This window comes from Xenopus tropicalis, chromosome 4 (assembly GCF_000004195.4).
Source record: "Xenopus tropicalis strain Nigerian chromosome 4, UCB_Xtro_10.0, whole genome shotgun sequence".
In the NCBI taxonomy this organism is placed as follows: Eukaryota; Metazoa; Chordata; class Amphibia; order Anura; family Pipidae; genus Xenopus; species Xenopus tropicalis.
The window spans coordinates 145,105,944-145,129,247 of NC_030680.2; the positions used below are offsets into that span (position 1 = coordinate 145,105,944).

The 23,304-nt window shown below is 40.6% G+C and overlaps 1 protein-coding gene across 2 annotated transcripts in view; it reads right to left on the minus strand.

The window, feature by feature from the left end:
* Positions 1-7,610: 7,610 nt before the first annotated feature.
* Positions 7,611-23,304, minus strand: part of synpr (synaptoporin) — a 115,291-nt gene continuing 99,597 nt past the window's right edge. Inside the window, exons 5-6 of one of the 2 annotated variants that reach the window (XM_031900229.1) lie at positions 16,779-16,970; positions 7,611-9,599 (exon numbers count right to left, since the gene is read on the minus strand). In XM_031900229.1, coding sequence (XP_031756089.1) covers positions 9,285-9,599; positions 16,779-16,970 — 507 coding nt within the window. In that variant the 3' untranslated portion in view covers positions 7,611-9,284. 2 annotated transcript variants of the gene reach the window in all.

Consider the following 23,304-nt stretch of genomic DNA (forward strand, 5'->3'; position numbering starts at 1 on the left):
GCCTCACAGACTGGGGCGCAAGTGCGTCTCTTTGGGAAATGTTCCTTTTCTTATAAAACCAAAACGGAAAAAAATAATTTTTCTGTGAAACTTGGGGAAAAGGGGGGACGTGAATTCCCTCTCCTTGTCTGCGAGCACCTGTATAGGTTAATGAACTTACTTACTTGTCACCCACTGTCACCTACAGCACTTATATTTGCCTATTTGTGTCTGTACGTTACCCTCCCATATAGATTGTAAGCTCTACGGGGCAGGGACCTCCTTCCTCTTGTGTCTTTGACTCTTAACTTATTGCAACTGTATCTTGTATTTATTTGTATTTATTGTTGTACTTTGTATTTATCTATTATTATCTTAATAACCCCCTGTTTGTATTATTCTATTCTACTGTACAGCGCTGGGTACATAAGTAGCACTTTATAAATAAAGATATACATACATACATACATACTTAGATACATTCCCCTCTGCCCAGCAACTAAGGGAACTGAACCTGTAGGGATTTAAAGCCATATGGGCCATTTAACCCTATGGGTCCCTACATTTATTACCAGTCGGTGACAGAGAGGCAGACCCGCCATTGCAGTGTAGGAGCTGTGCCACATGCCTTGTGCTGACCCATGCAAGTGGGTGTTTGGGGCAGGGGGTTAGCGCTGCGTGGCATTTGGAATTTAGGGGAGGGAAATCAGAGCAGAGTGCAGTAGGGCCATTGCATTAGAAAGAAAGTGTCTGCTGTGGAAAAATGGGTCAGTCAGGGCCCACAGGAAAGGCATTTTATATCAGAACACCCTGCCAACCACCAGAACCCAACTAGAATGTATGGACATTTAATCTCATCTGCCATCTGCATTTTCAGGAGATCATAGACCAACCCAAAAGTTATTAAGGCTTTTATGGGCCCCACCAACTCAGGACTACTGACTTCCTTCCTCAACAATGAGCCCCAACACCCATGTTGGCCAGGATCTGCTCACCCACCCCTCCTGCATGCTGAGATTTGCTCGTTCAGGTGGAGAGGGGAGGTACCTGATGGGGCAGGAATTTGAGACCCAGGACTGTTGCCTTCCTCCCTCTTTGGTGAATGGGGTTTCACCCCCTACTGATTGGGATCTGTGGGCCCCCACACCTCCTTGCTTGATGGGATCTTTGGGCCCCCACTGTCTGTAGCGCTCTGCTTCGTATCAAAGATGGTGATGCCCATGGCTGCAATATCACCGTATCAGCTTCTGCGTAGTGTGCCGCTGTGTGACATCATTGCATATGGCTCAAAAATTCAAAATAAATAGATGCTAAGGACCAAGGTTCAATGCCGAATATTCGACTTTGCTTGCAACTTCCTGGGTGCTCTCTAAATTTCATTTGTTATACCGGTTTCTGACCATTTTGTCAGATCCTTACTTCACTGTTTTGCTGGCCTGACAGTAGGGATGTAGCGAACATCGCCAAAAATGTTCGCGGACCCGTTCGCGGACTTTCGGCAAAACTCGTGAATATTCGCGAACTTTGCGAACCCCATAGACTTCAATGGGAAGGCGAACTTTAAAACCTAGAAAAGCCATTTCTGGCCAGAAAACTGATTTTAAAGTTGTTTAAAGGGTGCCACGACCTGGACAGTGGCATGCAGGAGGGGGGCAAAAAAAAAACGCCAAAAAATAACGCCAAAAAAAAACCGCAAGCTATTCCTATGTATACGCAAAGGCGAAAAACCGAAGCGAAAAAACGCGGCGGAAAAAACCGAGGCGAAAAAACGCAGTGCAAAAAAAAACCCGCGGCGAACCCAAAATGGCGAACATCGCCAAAAGTTCGCGAATACCCTATGTTCGCGCGAATTAGTTCGCCGGCGAACAGTTCGCTACATCTCTACCTGACAGTCAACAACCCCAAAAGTTGATTTGCCAAATATGTATTTCTTGAGCACCCATACCCTCAGTGAATGGTTATTATGGAAATGCATGGGACTAAATACCATCCAATGTTATGGCTGTTTGTTTTTCTTTATTTCTTGTGCCACTGGGATCTAGGAGCAGAAAGGCATTTCCACCACTCATTAAACAAATACAGGCATTTATTAAATGGGACCATTAGACAGTGTGGCCGATTGGGCAGTGCTTATGTTCAGTAAGGCACAGGCGCAGCATTGCTCCCTATAGATTCCCAGGGAGAATAGGAATGGATGTGAGTAAGAATAAAATACCCTTAGATACACGCACATCTGTAACATTCATTCATATCCATGCGCACTGGGAGCCCTATACTATAAAGGGGTGTAAGGTTTCTAGATAAATATTATTTTCCCCTAACACAGAAGAATTTGGAGGGGGGGGGGAATGGATTTTCACATGATGCATCTGCCAATGAGACTCTTTCATCTGCAACTGTCCTGAAATTAAAGGCTGCAAAGCATTTACTGTCAAGATGATTAATTCCGGTATCACGGCGCCTTCTCCGAACCTCCATTCCTCATGCAAATGATGCTCATTCATATCCCTCCATCCTGCGCCGATACACCCTCAGCGCGTAGCACCTTTCCCTTACTCCTCCCGGAAGGATTATAAACTCTACCACTTTGTGTCCATCTTTATTTTAAGAGCTTGTTATTACCCAGTGCCGCTCCGGAAAGCCCCGATGGGTTAGAATTGATCGAAAAAGGCTTCAACTCTATGGCAGTTTCTGGGGCAAGATCTATAAACGTAAATCATTCCTCCAGGAGAAAAACGTTCCTTTGAAAATCAAGTTTATTCTAGAATAATAACTCAAAGGAGCCTACAGGTATTATTAGAACATCTGTAGCCTAGTAGATACTTTTTAGTATCAATCTGCTGCCATCGTGCTAAACACAAATACTAAACACAGTTACATTGAAGATTAAAGGGGAACTCTGGCTTCCAAAGCAAAATTTGTTAATGAGCCCTACAAAACACAGAAACCCCTAATATACCTAATGTCGTAATTTATTCCTTCAAAAAGTATGAATAACCATTTTTATAGGCTGAAATCCAGCTGCTAAACAGTTCTTCTCTTTCTGCATCATTTGAAATCCTGGCAGGGGAGGAGGGACTAAAACATTCATGTTACAAATTGTTAAACCTTTCTGCTATAATTAGGGGGAATAATTTGTAGTAGTAGTAGAGGTATAAATATATATATACAGTAAATTCTATCTAAGATTCTTGAGTTTCAGAAACAACCACCCCTAAGTTGTGAATTGTTCTATGACATTGGCTCCGACTTAACCAATTTACTGCCTTTAGGGCCAACGTTGCACCCTCCCACCTTCACCTTTTTACCTCCCATTTTTTTTCACCCTCTGCTTCACTTCTCCCCTTCTGTGAAACACACAGCCATCTTTAATTTTTAACATCAAAGTAAATAGTTCAGAGGAGCAGGCACCAGGGACGGCTGGGGGTGGTGGGCATGGGGGAAGGGTCCATTAGGGTCTGGGTCCACCGGGCATTTTCCCCGGTATCCGGGTGGGCCAATCCAATCCTGATCACCTATGATTAAACCTAGGAGTCATTCCTGCTGCGGTTGTGTCCGTGACTGCAATCCCTGTGTATTTCTTATTGTAAGGGGATACAAGTACACATCAGGATGGCAATGGGAGAAGAAAGTTTTAGAAAGAGAACAATGGAAATAATTAAAACTTTACTATAATTAATAATATGACACATGAGCTATGAATACCTTTAACATATATCCATATAACCAGTACTTAATGATGTTATTTTAGTAACTTGACTCACTGAGAGCTGTGAAATAAAATATTTAGGAGGTGGCCATGCCGTTAGCCCATCTGACCGTATGTACCATGTAAAACTCAAGTAATGTAGAATTTAGGAAATATGTAGCTGTATTTAATGAGACACCAAGGGTTATGCATGAAAAAGCAATTGAGTTCTTTGGCTGTATGTATGTGATCCGCTCGTATGTATCAGGGTACCGAATGGGCCGCAGACTCATTAACTTAATGTTTGAAGCTAATGGAACATGAACCCCCAGACAGAGGCACAGAGTAGTGAGTTAATGTTCCTATTATAGGATGGCTCTGGCCCCTGCTATGCTGCTTTCCTTTATTTATAACAGCATATTCGGCAGTTGAGGTGTGAGCTGATATCTTGTCTTATTTATCAATACTGAGATAGAATGATGAGATGGTGCCTGTAATAAACTGCTGATATATAAACCGCTCCTTCATGCAGCGCCACTGGTGTCAGTCTGTGTGCAGCAACACTAAGTGGTTTTTGTTGTCATGCTTTTCTCACCTTGTTTGCCAGTTTGCTGCCCATTTCTCAGGTTTAGTCAAATCTCTCTGCTAAATGGCAGCATCCCGTATGGAATTTATAGTTTTGCACATTTCGGTATTATCAGAAAAAATAGAGACAATGGCCACCTCAAGGTCATTAACACATTCAAAAACAACTGACAACACTGATCTAATTAAAAATGTTCCTATTACCTCCAGTTCTCAGTCCAAGTACAAAAACGTTGATCCGGGTGAATATTCCTTAATTTAACCATTAACCTTCTGTGTGGTACTGTATCAAATGCCACCCCTCTGTCTAGGCTTCTGCTCACCTCCTCATAGAAGGCTACTGAGCATAGAACCATGCTGGCACAAAAGTTAAGTATTGTAATGTGCAATGTATTCCAGCACCCTATGCCGTATGACCCCCTCCATAAGCTTTCCAACCATTCATTTTAAACTGACAGGCCTATAGTGTTCAGGCTTTTTGAATATGGCAGCATATTAGCAATTCACCAATCTCTCTGCACCAAGCTAAACCTCAAAGAATTAAGTAAAAATGTTTAGCAATCACAAAGCTGAGCTTTTATATTACTCTGGGATTAATACCATTCAATCCTGGACCTTATTTTGCCTATTTTCACATGTTCTAGATACCCATCCTGACCCACCCATACATCAATAGTTATATTATTACAAATGAAGCCTTCATTAGCTGGTTTATCAGTTGTGTAGACAGATGAAAAATAACAGTTCAGAATCTCTGCTTTTTCCCTGTTCTCATCAACCAATTTACCTCCCTCTGATACTCAGGGTCTTACCCCTTCTTGCCTAATTTTTAATAATTTACAGAATAATTCCATTTTGCTCCTCACTGCAATGTCCTTTTCATTCCCTATTTTGGCTTGTTTGTTTTTTGGCTTCCTTGTATCTAAGGCTGACTTGCATGCTAACCAACTTCAACTCTAATACTTTTACTTTACTATGTCTTTCTGGCTCAATTGAGTGAGGGATATGGTACAGAAATGTCTATGCAAAATTAACATGAGGAAGGCACCAGGACCAGATGGAATACACCCTTAGAGAGCTTAGTTCAGTTTTAGCCAGCCCCCTATTTCTGATTTTTTTCAGACTTCCTTTTCATCCGGTACGGTACCTATGGATTGGAGGAACGTTGATGTAATTCCAATGTTTAAAAAGGGATTATGATTTCAGCCTGGCAATTATAGGCCTATGAATTTGACTGTGCTAGGCAAGTTATTAGAAGGTTTGTTAAAGGATCACAATAAGGATTATATTCTGGAGAATGGCATTGAATAATATTCAGCTTGGCTTTATGAAGGACAGGTCACGTCAGACAAATTTGATTGCTTTTTATAATGAGTTTAGTAGGAAATAGTTGGGTAGTTGGGTTGCAATACATGTCATCTATTTGGATTTTGCCAAAGCAACTAAAATGACCTAATGACGTAGGGAAGGGTAATGTATCAGTGTTTGCAGATGACACAAAATGATGCAAACCATTAATTCCAGCTGGCCGAGTTGTGATTGGTTACACTTGAGAAGAGCAAAGGAGAAGGAAAGTTACAATCACCTACTGATTGTAATCACTTACCTGATACCCCGGGCTGGTGCTCCTGTTAGGTGAGAACTGCACCGGCCTGGGGTTCATGCAACTGAGTGATCCTCTTCCTTTCCTTGTCTGTCTCCTGCACTCTCAGGTAGGTGATTGCAATCACTGGGGGGTGCCTAACATCTTGGTACCCCCAGTTATCCAGACTTTCCTTCTCTTTTAAGGGTGAATTTGATAACTATGTATAAATATATAAGGGGGCCATATAATTCAATTGTTAATGGTTTATTTACCAGTTGGTCCTTCCAGAAGATACAAGGGCATCCATAGATGAAGGAAATCTTAAAATTCAGAAAGGATATGATACCATTGTTAGCTTCTCACTTGGCTACCCCTTTACTCGTCAATGTTTGGATACAATTTGGCAAATGTTGATACATTTGGCACCCATAATATGTATCAGGTGGTAAGGACAAGGCTTCCTAGTGACATGTATTATATACCCCTGGCATTCTTGCCTTGTACGTTTTAAATGATAAAGAAGCTAGATGCATGCCATGGGCACCCATGTACCACTCTGTAAACAGCAAGGCCAATCACAGGAAACACTGCACACAGAGAGAGGCACAATCAGTGTTGGACTGGGACCCCAGGGGCCCACCAGAAAACCTTAGACCAGGGGTCCCCAACCTTTTTTACCTGTGAGCCACATTCAAATGTAAAAAGACTTGGGGAGCAACACAAGCATAAAACATGTTCCTGGGGTGCCAAATAAGGGCTGTGATTGGGTATTTGGTAGCCCCTATTTGTACTGGAAGACTACAGGATGTTCTGTTTGGCAGTACAGCTGGTTTTTATGCAACCAAAACTTGCCTCCAAGCCAGGAATTCAAAAATAAGCACCTACTTTGAAGCCACTGGGAGCAACATCCAAGGGGTTGGAGAGCAACATGTTGCTCACGAGCCACTGGTTGGGGATCACTGCCTTAGACCATGGGTCCTGTCTCCAAAATGTTTTTCCTCACTCAACATCTTTATTCTCCTATTATTTTTAATTAGATGCTAACATCTATCCTTCCATCTATTTTTCCTGTTTATTCCCATTCAAAAATAACAAATGACCATGATGAAATGGTCAGTAGCAGGAGGGCCCACTGACCCCTGGACCCACTGGTAGTTTTCCTGGTATCCTGGTGAGCCAGTCCGACACTGAGCATAATTCAGGGGCTGCAAGGTTCATTCTTGGCAAAAACATGAACATTTTTGTGCTTTGTGACCACTTGATATATACATATTGATGTAACGGTAGCACCCATTGCACATTTTTGTTGGCCAAGCAAAGAGTATATTTCCTTAACTGGATAATCAGAAAAAGATTTCTGTAGTTCCATCCCAATGACCCCATATCCTAAAGCTTGAATTTTTTTCAGAAATTACTATATTTTTAGGGATAAAGGTCCTCAAGAATTCTAACTCAAGAGTTCAAGGTGGTGGTTTCTTGACTTTTTTTTGGGGTAAAGTCCTCCTTTCATACCCAATACTTGTCCATGGTGTACCTTGGTGCATATCCCTGTATCAGCCATTTAGTCATAGTGCCAGGAATATTACTGGTCTAAGGAGCGCTACAGCCCACTGGGTTGCTGTGATATACAAAGCAATATATGGACAACCCAACTTTAAGGGTGTATGTTTGTATGGGAACATGAACACAGCCTGTACCACTTGAATAATAATATTAATTAAAAAAAAAGGATGAACATTTTTCTTCTGTAATATAAAACTCATGAAGAAGAAATAATGTACTCTGTGTAATTCTTTATTTGGGTAAAATAGCAATTACAGTATATATTTTACCACTTAGCAGCCATACATCATACAATAAAGTTTTTAGATATTTATATAATAAAGACCACAACGTTGTGCTTCTCTGCTGTCCATACAACAGCCGTACAATAAAATTACAAGTCGATAAATTCTAAAATACCATAGATAATATGTATATATATATTGTACCTACCAACCTATGACAGTATGTTTAGAAACATGAGCTGGTTAAAATCTCAGGTTTAAGAAATTCTCCATGTTTGTACACAAACCTTCTCCAAAATGCTCAATGTATGCGTCATCTTAGAAAAATGGACATGGGCCTTTGAGTTGATTGTGTTGGTGCCACTTTGGTTCATACAAAACTAGTTCTTCCCCCAGTAGTTCATTATAACAAGAACAATAGGGTTTAATATCTGTAGTAATAAGTCAAATCAACTGGACTTGCTGTGTTTTTTCTTGAAGACGTTTCACCTGTCATCCAACTGGAATGGAGAATTGGGAAAGCCAGTTGGATGACTGGCGAAACGTCTTCAAGAAAAAACACAGCAAGTCCAGTTGATTTGACTTATTACTACAGATATACCCTGACCTGGATGAATCTTCACAAACAATGGAGTTTTATGTACTATGTGTACCACTTTCATGGATTAGCCAACCAAATTGCGATACAATATTCATGTCCACCAACAAAACCAGTTTTTATTATATGAACTTGCCTTTTAAATTCAGATAATGCACACATTAAACACAGGGATATGGATCTTTTTACAAAAACCGTCAAAGCCCAGAAAAGTAAAAATTTTAACCTTGCACTGTGGTGGAAATATGCCCTAGGCTCCTCTTCCTGCTAATAAACTAGCACAGTATATTGTATAACTATACAATTCATCAAATAAATCTAATGAACCAATCATAGCTTAGTTAGGTTTGTTTTGAAAATGTCATATTTCTTTGTGCATCTTCAGTATCCAACACTAATCTTTAGTTCAAAATACAACCCTGGAAGGCCCATTTGCGAGTGCAAAGTGCAATTTAGGACGCAACTTATTAAATTTGATGAGTAGCATGACTGCGCCCGTTTCTGTTTGACCACAATAGCAGTTACGGACGTGAATGAGCCCTTAGGTTTTCTTTTCATAAACAAGTAAAATGCATTACAAGAATCACAAATGTCCAAAGAGTCCAGGACCAGACTGAGCGCCCACATCCTTCACTATGTTGTCTCAAACATATATTTATATCTATGATTTATAAAAATTATTTCACAGAGTGAAAATGTTTTTTTTGCCACAGAAGTCGTCATGCACAAACACGTGAAGAATATTGAGGTGAGCAATGGCTACACACGGCATGCACAGAATGAAATGGAATTAAATAAAAACCCAGAGCACTGTATTGAATCATCACATATGAAATTTGCTAAAATTACAAAATTTGGTTACAACACAGGAAAGACAAGTCATTTCTACATTTTAATGATCAGGATCACCGGGTCTTCTAAGGTACCACCCACCAGCTACGACTGGAATCGAACCAGCTTTGTTATGTATTCCATCACTCAAATGGAAACCATTTATCTCCCTGTAAAGGTATCTTGCCAAGCTGTCTGCAATAAATAATATATCATTTTTGTTTTTTCATATTAAATTTGATTGGCAAAGGAAGTTGGACCCGTTTGGTTATATCGAGCCTGGTTATAATTTTGTTGGCCAAGTCCTCCTGTCTGGCCCAAGTTGGGTTGTTGACCATATCCCGCTTGCTGTTGGTCGTACCCTGGGGTTTGCCCATAGTTGTCTTGATTGTATACCCCTTGGTTTAGGGACTGGTTATAGGTGCTGGAATGCTTTTCTGTGGTTTCGTGAGGATATCTCTGCACTCCCGCTGCGTGCCAGCCGGTCTCTTTGAAAACAAACCAAATATTTCCAGCCCAGAGAATAAAGTTTAGGAAGCCAAATACCTACGGCAGACAAAAGACAAGTATACAATTACCTTCTGAAAAGTCCAGTGAGGGGAAATAGGAAATGGGAAGAGGAAAACTACTGAATCTAAGTCTAATGTACATTGATTGTTGGACTTTTTCAGTTCAAGTTCCCTCTTGCAGGTCCAGCCTTTAAAAGAAAAGTAGCGCTAAATTTTTTTGAGTAAAAAATCTATTCTACCCTGCTGCAATAACTGCCCTATCCTGCACACCATTTATTATTTTGAATGCTTTATTAGAAAATACCTGTTAAAACTTGGCTTCCGTTCATTTGAAATAAGGCGACACGGCGATGCAGAAGCAGAATCCACTATGCGACGATCGATTGATCGATCCTAGCCTGACTCCTTCCTATACAGAAGGAAGGCTAGGAGGAGAAGTCGATCGTCGCATAGTGGATTCTGCCCTGCATCGCCGTATCGCCCTATTTCAAATGACCGGAAGCCAAGCCAGGTATTTTCAGGTATTTTAACAGGTATTTTCTAATAAAGCATTCAAAATAATAAATGGTGTGCAGGATAAGGCAATTATTGCAGCAGGGTAGAATAGATTTTTTACTTAAAAATTTTTTTGTTACTTTTCCTTTAATTAGGGCCCCTTTAGTTGAAACAAGGCTACAGATACAGTATAAGACAATGGTATATCAGCTTATCAGCCATAGTTACAAGAATATTTAGGACACCCCTAAACTCACCCTTATTGACCTTCACAGTTTAGGAACCACTGGCCTGAATTTATTTACCTTATCCACAAAGAGAAAGGTTTTAACTGGTTTGCCAGTTGCTGTAAGGCCAATAGATTCAAAGTTATGATTAATGCTTCATTTGCGGCTACTCTTTCTGTAAGTTGTTCTACAAAATACCTCTAAAGAGAAATATAAATTGACTGGATTAGGTATGTAAAATATTGCTGAGATCTTGTGAGTAATATGAAAGGGAAACCATCAAAATACATAATTTTGTGCTCTTATGAGGGGGGCAGGGGAGGAGGGGCTGTTAATTAACTTATGAGTCTTAATAGTTTTAGAGTTGGTAGTGTAACTTGGTTGCACCTCCCCCCTTCCTGCAAAAAGATCTTCTGAGCGGGCCTGGCATGACCAAGTTACTTTACTCTTAAGTAAATTATGGATATTTTTTAAGAAAATCATAATTTCCAAACCATGACTTCAGCTTTTTGATAGGACTAAAAAAACTTCATTTTAGAGTGGTTAGTCAGCCTAAAGCCGCCCATTCACGCACCGATAATATCGTACGATATGGGTCGACTCGTCGATCGGCCAGGTTTAAAGATTTTGATCGGGTGCCATTGAAGGCACCTGAGCAAAATCTACGTTAAGGGCTGAATCACCAGGTGGAGATAGAATTTCTATTGTTTCTACCTCCATATCTGACGATTCAGCCCTGAAGGTGGAGGTTGGGAATGATCTTTTGTGCGACCAATGGTGTATGGCCACCTTAACTCATGATGTGAGCAGAGGCTATGCAACCCATGGACAAAATAATGTTGAGGGCAATATGTGGTCTTCTGATTATTTTTTGTTTGACCAACTAAGGTTCTAAGGCAAGAATTCCCAACCTTTTTTACTTGTAGTGTTTTATACTGTAGAAGTGTTAATGAGCCACACAAGCATGAAAAAAGTTCCTTGAGGATACAAAATAAGGGCTGTGATTGGCTATTTGGTAGCCCCATGTGGCCTGCTGGCCTGTAGGAGGCTTTTCTTGTAGTAAAACTGTGTCTCTGTGCTGCCAAAACTTGCCTCCAATGGGAACCTTTTTTGAGGATATTAGGAGCCACTTCAAAAGAGATGATGGGTGACGTGCCGCTGGTTGGGGATCACTGTTCTAAGGTAATAAATACCATTTTACAAAATCATGTATTATTTCTCCTAATAAAAGAATAACAATTATATGAAAGAACTGTTGCTGACTGGAATTCAGCAGGAATGATGGGATTCACTAAGAATAACTTGATCTCAACAAAGTGTGAGAGTATTTCTGATACAGACATTAAAGGCATTCAGCTAAGGTAACACAGTGGGAACATTGTGAAGTTCTTCAGGGTATCTGAAAGCTCTGCTAAAGACCAGCAGAGGAGGGCACCATTACCCTGGCCGATCTGTACACTAGGCATGTATGGAATATCAAGAGATGACTCTAGAAGCAAGTACATGCACATCTGTCTGACATCTGAGAATGATAAGGGCATTGCTATCTTGCCCAGCTTTACCCGAAGACACATACATCAAAATATCATCAATTATATATGGCAGGAGAGAAGAGCTGGGCTAAAGGACATGACAAGAAGGAAAGACGCACACAGTACTATTTTTGGATCTGCTACAAACCTGTTGGACTTGGCACATAGAAATGAGTAGATTTCTGCTTAAGGATCTCCTCCCTTTCCTTACTGACATCATTGACCAACAAGAAAGGTCAAACTTGATAAACCTTTGACTTTTCTAAATCTCTATAACTCAGTGGCTTCCCTCCTGCTCGGAGACCTTTAATCATGACCATGTTGTCAGTTTTGCCATCTTATGCTGTAGCTGTTAGTAAATGATAGCACACATAGTTAGAATTTCTAAATTCTATGGCTTCTGCTCAGCATAGCTCATATTGTAGTTGAGGTGCCACAGATATCTTGTACTGAGGGAAAGCCTGGGAATTTAATTATGTCCCCTAAGTAAGTGATGGGTCTTGTGTTTTCTGACAAGAACTTGGCTCCCAGCTCAGACAGCTACACAATCTCTTATCTGGTGTTCAGCTGGGTCTTCCCTGTCCATCATACATTTCCAATTACCATGAGTCTTGACACATACACCACTTAGTAACACAGTCCTTTCATCTTTGGCTTTTCCCAGATATCTTCTCTGTTAACCAGCTATATCTTTTTTATAGTGCATACCTTTTGTTTACAATCCTCAGATTCAGTGCCATGCCTAGATGTTACTGGACCCCACAACAAATTCAATTCAGGGCCCCAAACATGGTTAATTGACCTATTCTACCAATAGAATAGATTACTTGCTCATTAATTAGGGGTTTAGTGCCCCCTGCAGCTGCAGGGTCTACTTCTTCTGTAGCTTGTCTAGATTGCCTGAACTCTACCGATTCCAGAGTCTAAAGCTGGCCATACACGCACCAATGATATTGGTGCGTGTATGGTGGATCAACGAGACGACTGACATTGCAAAGTCTGTGGATAACGTTTGTCTCGTAGATCGGCCGGGTGAAAAGATTTTGATCGGGCGCCATTGAAGGCGCCCGAACAAAATCTGCGTTCAGGGCAGGTGGATGTAGAATTCCTATTATTTCTACCTCCACATCTGATGATTCAGCCCTGAACGTCAGTGGGGGTAACAAATGATCTTTACGTGTATGGCTGCCTTGTATATTTGCAGTGAATTTATTATGGGTGTATCTAGTGGAGGACTCACCAAAGCTTTCTGCCCCTGCCGATCCCTAGTCCTAAAGACAGGGGGTATTTATAAATAGAATTGTTAAATGCATTTGCTAATGGAAACCAAGCAGTAATTCGTTTTAGATGTCTTCTTCAAGTTGGAAAATGAAAGCAAAGTGCTGATTGGTTTCTACATTGCACTTGGGCAACTTTGCCCTTACATTTATAAATCAGCCCCACTGTGTATATCCAGCTGTTCAGATATTGTTAAAAAGCTTCACCTTGGAAAAATATATAATTGGGGTACATAGTGGGGTCCCGGTAGCATTAGGAAGGGGTTGCAGGGTACCCAAAAGGCTACTTTATGATCCCCATATTACAGCCACTTCCTACCTATTAGCGAGTGCGGCGGCAGGTGTCACCTTTCAAGTTGAAAATTGGATTTAGTAATAAATGAAGCTGTAAATGGCGTCTCCATATATTATTCATCTCCTAGATAGATCTGTCACAAGGCTGGCTGGCATTTATATTCAAGTGAGTGAGTGTCACGGTCAAGGGAATGTAACCTGGAATGTTTGGGAGATTAAACGCTGCGGCAGAATGGGTGCCTTGGAGGGTGATGATTTCACTGAGCCAATGTGATTTCTGGGTATATTAAAGCCACAAGATGTTCAGTATAGGGGACTCTTTTCATTCCACAATCATATCTTATTTGCCCCCTCTATGCTAAAGGTGTGACCAAGACCTGGTTACCACTGGTTCACGTTATAGAGCTCCAACACCATTAGATTTCTCATGAGCAAAATCCACTGAACATTTGTATTTGTGTATTTTTTTTATCATTTATTGATTTCCTACTTTTATTGTGCACCACAGTAAGTTTTGTTAGCCATTAATAAATTATTTATAACAATAGGGATCTATATTCTCATACCCTCCTTCCCAGCTGGATGCTAATACTAAATATTAAGGAGATGTATCTAGTATAAATAAATCTAAAGCAACTGGACTTGCTAAGTATTCATTGAAGACGTTTCACTACTCATCCGAGCAGCTTCTTCAGTTCTTCAGCTTCTTCAGTTTATACCAGTCAGTTGAACTGAAGAAGCTGCTCGGATGAGTAGGGAAACGTCTTCAATGATTACTTAACAAGTCCAGTTGCTTTAGATTTATTTATACTAGACACTAGATATACCATGACCCGGATGAATGGAAATCTTCATAGTCATTAAGGAGATGGATCTACTGTACCATTTGTTGGTCATAGGGCAGATCAAAGAGATTGGGCCAGATTAAGTTCAGTGAAAAAAAGGTCATGTTTTATTATAAGAAAACTCATGGCCAAGATTCAATTTGAGGAGAAAAAACTTTTCTCCTAATTCAGTTCAAATTTTTTCACATGATAAACTGGAAGATATGTTTTCTGAATTGAATTGCATGTCAAATTGAATCTCATCCTTGAGTTTTTACATAGTAAACCTCTTTCTCACTGAATTGAATCTGGTCCAAAGTGTGAACTGGGTCCTCAGAAAAAGTTCCAAGAAGAAACATGCCAACCATTCTTGGACTACTATGTTCAGCCTTCCACCTGCTTTTAAAGGGTGTAGGACTGGCAATTTAATGTGTATCTGGAGGCTGACAGGTTGACTTCCTTGATTTACATAGATAGGAACAGTGTTTCTACCTTTTTAACATGAAGTTTTTAGCTTTCTGGTTCTTGAGATGTGGAAATGCCTGGGAATTGAATTATGTCCCCTAAGTAAGTGATGGGCCTTGTGTTTTCTGAAAATAACTTGGCTCTATGCTACACAGGCTCTTATCTGGTGCTCAGCTGGGTCTTCCCTGTTTATTATCCATTTCAATTTACCTTCAGTCTTGACACAGGTACCATTTCTTCTCTGTTAGCCAGCTATATATTTCTTATAGTTCCTTTATATTCTTTCTATAGTGCATACCTTTTGTATACAATCCTCAGAGTCAGTGGCATGACTAGATGTTACTGGACCCCACAGCAAATTCAATTTAGGGCCTCAAAACATGGTAAGTTGACCTGTTCTACCAATAGAATAGATTTACTTGCTCATTAATTAGGGTATTAGTGCCCCCCCCCCGCAAGGATCTGCTTCTGCTGTAGCTTAGATTGTCTAGATTGCCGGAACTCTACTGATTCCCGAGTCAATGTCTATTTGCAGTGCATTTCTCTTGGGTTTATCTAGTGCAGGGCTCACCCGAGCCTTTTGCCCCCTGTCGATCCCTAGCTTGTGTGTCTCAATAAAGTCCTGTTGGTGTGCTTTAACTAAAAGACAGGGGGTATTTATGAATATAACTGTTAAATGCATTTGCTAATGGCAACCAATCAGTAATTTGTTTTAGAAGTAGCCTTCTACAAGTTTGAAAATGAAAGCAAAGTGCTGATTGGTTGCTACATTGCACTTGGGCAACTTATCTTGAAGTCCCTGGTTCTTGTGAGGTAGATATGTAGAGGTGTTAATAGCACCTTTGCCAATTACAGGGGAGTTAGTGACTGTGAAATTAAAACACTTCCGACTTACTGCTTTATTATACAGGTATGGGATCCCTTATCCGGAAACCCTAATGGGTTCTAAATTACGGAAAGGCTGTCTCCCATAGACTCCATTATAATCAAATAATTCTAATTTTTAAAAATGATTCCCTTTTTCTCTGTAATAATAAAACAGTACCTGTACTTGATCCCAACTAAGATATAATTACCCCTTATTGGGGCAGAACAGCCCTATTGGGTTTATTTAATGGTTAAATGATTCCCTTTTCTCTGTAATAATAAAACAGTACCTGTACTTGATCCCAACTAAGATATAATTACCCCTTATTGGGGCAGAACAGCCCTATTGGGTTTATTTAATGGTTAAATGATTCCCTTTTCTCTGTAATAATAAAACAGTACCTGTACTTGATCCCAACTAAGATATAATTACCCCTTATTGGGGGCAGAACAGCCCTATTGGGTTTATTTAATAGTTAAATGATTCCCTTTTCTCTGTAATAATAAAACAGTACCTGTACTTGATCCCAACTAAGATATAATTACCCCTTATTGGGGGCAGAACAGCCCTATTGGGTTTATTTAATGGATAAATGATTCCCTTTTTCTCTGTAGTAATTAAACAGTACCTGTACTTGATCCCAACTAAGATATAATTACCCCTTATTGGGGCAGAACAGCCCTATTGGGTTTATTTCATGGTTAAATGATTCCCTTTTCTCTGTAATAATAAAACAGTACCTGTACTTGATCCCAACTAAGATATAATTACCCCTTATTGGGGGCAGAACAGCCCTATTGGGTTTATTTAATGGTTAAATGATTCCCTTTTCTCTGTAATAATAAAACAGTACCTGTACTTGATCCCAACTAAGATATAAATAATCCTTATTGGATGCAAAACAATTCTATTGGGTTCAATTCATGTTTTATTGATTTTTTAGTAGACTTAAGGTGTGGAGATCCAAATTACAGAAATACCCCTTATCCGGAATACCCTTGGTCCCGAGCATTCTGGATAACGGGTCCTATACCTGTATATATTTATATAGAAAATATGGATCATGTAGGCGTCATAAGTTGTATTTATATTGCTCATGGAGCATATAGGTGTATACTTCCCCTTTAGCTTGTTTAGCCCAGTATAGCTATCTTGTTTATTGCTTGCTACGGGTTCATGTTCCCTGTTACACTTAACAGTTATTTAATTACATGAGCCAGGTCAGATTACTTACCACTGAAGTATTCAAGCTTGACATAACCGGGCCTCGCACAGGCAAGCACTTGTTACCCGGCTGCTTGCAAGCTGATATAAGCAACAGGACTTCATTTGGGTCAGTGGCAACCTTGACATCTGAGAGCCCTTTAGCCCAGGCAGAAGAACTTACGAGCCACAGGAAGGAAAACACCACGGTCACAATAAAATCCTGAAAAGCAGAACACACAAAGCGACACCTTAGTACCATACGTAGTTGGAGACCTTTTGGACTTGACCTCTGATATATGATCAGGGGAGATTCTATTCTGTTGGTTCTTTCCTTGCTCACTGCAAAGTTGCAAAATTGCAAAGAAACACTTTGAATCACTACTGACACTCTTAACTATTGGGGTAATCACATAAAAAAGGGGTACAGGTATGGGATCCGTTATCCGGAAACCCGTTATCCTGAAACCTCTGAATTAAGGAAAGTCTGTCTCCCATAGACTCCATTTTAAAATTAATTTTAAAATTGATTTTATTTTTCTCTGTAATAATAAAACAGTACCTGTACTTGATCCCAACTAAGATATAATTACCCCTTATTGGGGCAGAACAGCCCTATTGGGTTTATTTAATGGTTAAATGATTCCCTTTTCTCTGTAATAATAAAACAGTACCTGTACTTGATCCCAACTAAGATATAATTACCCCTTATTGGGGCAGAACAGCCCTATTGGGTTTATTTAATGGTTAAATGATTCCCTTTTCTCTGTAATAATAAAACAGTACCTGTACTTGATCCCAACTAAGATATAATTACCCCTTATTGGGGGCAGAACAGTCCTATTGGGTTTATTTAATGGTTAAATGATTCCTTTTTCTCTGTAATAATAAAACAGTACCTGCACTTGATCCCAACTAAGATATAATTAATCCTTATTGGACGCAAAACATTCCTATTAGGTTTAATTTATGATTTTTTAGTAGATTTTAGATATGGAGATCCAAATTATGGAAAGACCCCTTATCCGGAATACCCTTGGTCCCGAGCATTCTGGATAATGGGTCCCATACCTGTATTAGGATTATTTCACATATAACACGCTCCAGTGTGTGCTTTTTGGGTCAAAAACTTCTTGCCATTCATCCTACAGATGAATAGGGGTGACCTGTTGATTAGTCCCCCACTATGGATCAACTAAATGCTGCAGAGATAAAATTCTAGTAACTACCCAAGTGCCATTGCTCTAACAGTGGTGGTCACTGGGAAACAATGGAGAGGAGCTATGGCATTGGAAGGGCAAATAGCTACATAGATGGGATAGTAATTGAAGGACATGGAGAAAACAATATTACATATAAATGTGGAAATCTGGGTTATAATTATTAAAATGAAAAATAATATTGAAAAATTCCAAGGTGGGTATATCATGAACCATACAGTGGAGGAAATAATTATTTGACCCCTCACTGATTTTGTAAGTTTGTCCAATGACAAAGAAATGAAAAGTCTCAGAACAGTATCATTTCAATGGTAGGTTTAACAGTGGCAGATAGCACATCAAAAGGAAAATCGAAAAAATAACTTTAAATAAAAGATAGCAACTGATTTGCATTTCATTGAGTGAAATAAGTTTTTGAACCCTCTAACAAAAAAAGACTTAATACTTAGTGGAAAAACCCTTGTTTGCAAGCACAGAGGCCAAACGTTTCTTGTAATTGATGAGCAAGTTTGCGCACATTTTAGGAGGAATGTTGGTCCCACTCCTCTTTGCAGATCATCTCTAAATCCCTAAGGTTTCTGTCTCTGTGCAACTCTGAGCTTGAGCTCCCTCCATAGGTTTTCTATTGGATTAAGGTCCGGAGACTGACTAGGCCACTCCATGACCTTAATGTGCTTCTTCTTGAGCCACTCCTTTGTTGCCTTTGCTGTATGTTTTGGGTCATTGTCGTGCTGGAACACCCATCCACGACCCATTTTCAGTTTCCTGGCAGAGGGAAGGAGGTTGTCGTTCAGGATTTCACGATACATGGCTCCGTCCATTTTCCCGTTAATGCGAATAAGTTGTCCTGTGCCCTTAGCAGAAAAACACCCCCAAAGCAAAATGTTTCCACCCCCATGCTTGACGGTGGGGACGGTGTTTTGGGGGTCATAGGCAGCATTTTTCTTCCTCCAAACACAGCGAGTTGAGTTAATGCCAAAGAGCTCTATTTTGGTCTCATCAGACCACAGCACCTTCTCCCAGTCACTCACAGAATCATTCAGGTGTTCATTGGCAAACTTCAGGCCTGCACATGTGCCTTCTTGAGCAGGGGGACCTTGCGAGCCCTGCAGGATTTTAATCCATTGCGGTGTAATGTGTTTCCAATGGTTTTCTTGGTGACTGTGGTCCCTGCTAATTTGAGGTCATTAACTAACTCCTCCCGTGTAGTTCTAGGATGCTTTTTCACCTTTCTCAGAATCATTGACACCCCACGAGGTGAGATCTTGCGTGGAGCCCCAGAGCGAGGTCGATTGATGGTCATTTTGTGCTCCTTCCATTTTCGAACAATCGCACCAACAGTTGTCACCTTCTCTCCCAGCTTCTTGCTAATGGTTTTGTAGCCCATTCCAGCCTTGTGCAGGTCTACAATTTTGTCTCTGACATCCTTGGACAGCTCTTTGGTCTTTCCCATGTTGGAGAGTTTGGAGTCTGCTTGATTGATTGATTCTGTGGACAGGTGTCTTTTATACAGGTGACTAGTTAAGACAGGTGTCCTTAATGAGGTTGGCTAATTGAGTAGAAGTGTCTAACCACTCTGTGGGAGCCAGAACTCTTAATGGTTGGTAGGGGTTCAAAAACTTATTTCATGAAATGCAAATCAGTTGCTATCTTTTATTTAAAGTTATTTTTTCGATTTTCCTTTTGATGTGCTATCTGCCACTGTTAAACCTACCATTGAAATGATACTGTTCTGAGACTTTTCATTTCTTTGTCATTGGACAAACTTACAAAATCAGTGAGGGGTCAAATAATTATTTCCTCCACTGTATATATGTTTATTACACATGGCTGTCTTCATGCCTTTATCCATTTCATCGCCATTTGTTCTGCTGCAGGAAAGGTTAACTCTACACAGTTTCACTATGAAATTGTCAAAGCCAATGACTTCCAGACCTTTAGTTCAAGCCACCGTCTTACAGTCTGTAACAGTTACAAAAATACAGGTATGGGATCCATTATTTGGAAACCTGTTATCCAGAAAGCATTGAATTATGGGAAGGCCATCTCACATAGACTCCATTGTTATCAAATAATTCAATATTTTTAAAACTGATTTCCTTTTTCTGTGTAATAACAAAAGAGTTCCTTGCACTTAATCCCAGCTAAATTATAATTAATCCACATTGGGGGCAGAACTATCCTATTGGGAACATTTAATGTTTAATATTTAAATGATTTTTAGTATATAGATTGTAAGCTCTACGGGGCAGGGACCTCCATCCTCTTGTGTCTTTGACTCTTAACTTATTGCAACTGTATCTTGTATTTATTTGTATTTATTGTTATACTTTGTATTTATCTATTATTATCTTAATAACCCCCTGTTTGTATTATTATATTCTACTGTACAGCGCTGCGTACATAAGTAGCACTTTATAAGTAAAAATATACATACATACACACATACATACATATATAATATGTTATATGGAAATACAAATTACAGAAAGATCCCTTATCTGGAAACCCCATGTCCCAAACATTCTGGATAATAGGTCCCATACCTGTATACAAAAACATTGCTGTACCCAGCATTCAGCCAATTACATCTTCCATAACAAATAGAAATTCCCACCAAATGTCACCCTAAATGACCTTTCAGGAGACACAACGGGAATTCTTTAATATGTCCCTTTATCTCAGTTTGGGCCCTTGGGACTCCCTGCCTAGCGCTGCGCTACACCCTAAGCAATGTATTACAGGGAGTTCCTACCCCAAGAGGCTTTCAGTCTAAGTGTTGTTGCAACTAGAAGCGCCAGGAGATTTAGAGGCACAGTTACATTGTGTTGGTAATGGAAACCACTCTTTTTTCAATCAGAGTCCTGTGACTTAATCACTTAGCCTTTCTGCCTTATTATCCGCGGATGAAATGAGAAGTTGGAGTATATGTGTTACTGTAACTGAGTTGCTGTAATAAAAGGAGAGGTCGTGTTTCCAACTGTGACTCCAACACTCCCTTCTCTCATCTTTCATGGATTTGGAAAGCATCTAGCGGGGTGGGAGCAGGAGAGCTTGGCTTCCCATAATGTGTGACCCCAGCTTGCTATGTATGGCTACGGAGCTGTTATTAGTGTCTATTGCACCTTATGCTCAATTTATTTAATGGCAAAAAGGGGTGTGGCTTTGTGTGCCAGATGCTTCAAAGAAGAAAAGTGGTGGTCATTTTGGTTTATGTAATTCAGCTTCTTCACAGTGTGCCCACACTCGGGTATGCAATCCCCCTGACTATACCCACACATCATTAGCAAACCAAGCTGGGGATTCTTTATAATCAGGGTTGGGACTGGGCCGTTAAGACACCGGGAAAAATCCCGGTGGGCTCCGGTCCTAGTGGGCCCCGGCGGCCCAGACCCAACCCTTGCCCCCCCGGCCGACTGTTCCTCCCCTGACGCATTAAATTTATGCATGCTTGGGGAGGACGTCGAGTGGGGGACCCTGCGGGGGGGGAGGGGTTAGGGGTAATCTTTGAAATCTTTAAATACCTCCAACTCGTGTTGTTCAAAGGTTGTTTAAAGGCTGCAGCATCCCCTTAATCACTTGGGATTTCTTTTCCTCCTCTAACCCACTTGGCTCCCTCCCTTAGGAATTTACTTTGGCTCTTGGCTACTGAGCATGCTCAGTTCTTCGCCCTCGAGTCTAGCAACCAATGAAAAGGTGGCACTGCTTGTTCCATAGAAACTCTGCTGTAGCTGAGCACTCATCTGGAGAAACATGTTTTTTCTCCTAATCTCCTGTCCTGAGCTCAGTTTGACCATAACAGGGCAGAATCCAAGCAGGACGTTTTGCCAAAGTAAGTTCTGCCTGTGTAAGCCTGCATTCTTCATTGCATAAACCTTACAGGGGACATGTGATGTTTGCAGATGTAAATGTCACTGATGATGTGTCAGAAAGAAAATGGCTACTAGGTGAAAATTGCTATATGTTTTAGGAAAATGTGATGCAAGTGGTGACTAGAGGTGATATATACAATGCGAATGATACCATTTGGGTGGGGGAGATGTGTCCAACTTATATACATGGTAGGAAAATGTAGGGTTTACATGCATAAAACCTTTCTTATAACTTGCCCCATGGGATTGTCCTTTTGCAGTAAGTGGGCCTTTGACCCTGAAGAACTGGGGAGAGAATCTCTACCCGTTATAATGGAACTAGAGCTTCCAACAGTTTGTAAGGTCTATTTCCCCTTTAAAATGGCAAAATAAAGGTAACAGAAATACTTCCATCTGCCTCATTTTATTAATCATTGAGAGATTCCAATAGAAACCTATTGAGTACATAAATCCCCAGTAATGTAAGTGACGTAATGAAATATTTAAGGGTTTCAGCAGGCGATGAGTTGCTCACACCACTTGACTAAACTGACTGCCTTGATTCTAGTTGGAGCCTTTCATACAGCGCTGCTCTCGTGTTCACAATGAAATGAGACATTGACTGGGGGGGGGAAGCAATGCTGTCAGGTACAATTGAGTTACGGTGACCTGGGTGTCGCGGCGTGACAAGGGACAAAGGGACGGAGCCAGCGACTGACAAAGATCCTCTCTTACCAACGTGACCTTTTATTAAAATGCATAATGTGACCTTTAGAGGAGATTAGTAACCTGAGAAGAAAAAAAATGTGTATATGAGTCTGTAACTTAATCACTGATACTTGGGAACTGTTGTACAATGGGAACTAATTTCTCATTAAAATCACAGTAAAACATGTAAATACCAAAGCTGCCCCTACTGCTTTTTCATTTTAAAGGAATACTGTCATGGGAAAACATGTTTTTCTCAAAACCCATCAGTTAATAGAGCTTCTCCCGCAGAATCCTGCATTGTAATCTGTTTTTCCCATGGGGCTAGCCATATTCTTCATTTCCCAGGTAGCCACAGCCATGTGACCTGTGCTCTGATAAACTTCACTCACACTTTACTGCTGCGCTGCAAGTTGGCGTGATATCCCCCCCTCCCCCCCAGCAGCCGATCAGCAGAACAATGGGAAGGGAGCAAGATAGCAGCTCCCAGTAGGTATCAGAATAGCACTCAATAGTAAGAATTCCAAGTCCGGCTTGGGACTCCTCCAGTTACATGGGAGTAGGAGAAACAATAGGTTAGCTGAAAGCAGCTCTAATGTGTAGCGCTGGCTCCTTCTGAAAGCTCAGACTCAGGCACACTTTACTGCTACGCTGCAAGTTGGAGTGATATCTCCCCCCCCTCACCCCCAGCAGCCGATCAGCAGAACAATGGGAAGGGAGCAAGATAGCAGCTCCCAGTAGGTATCAGAATAGCACTCAATAGTAAGAAATCCAAGTC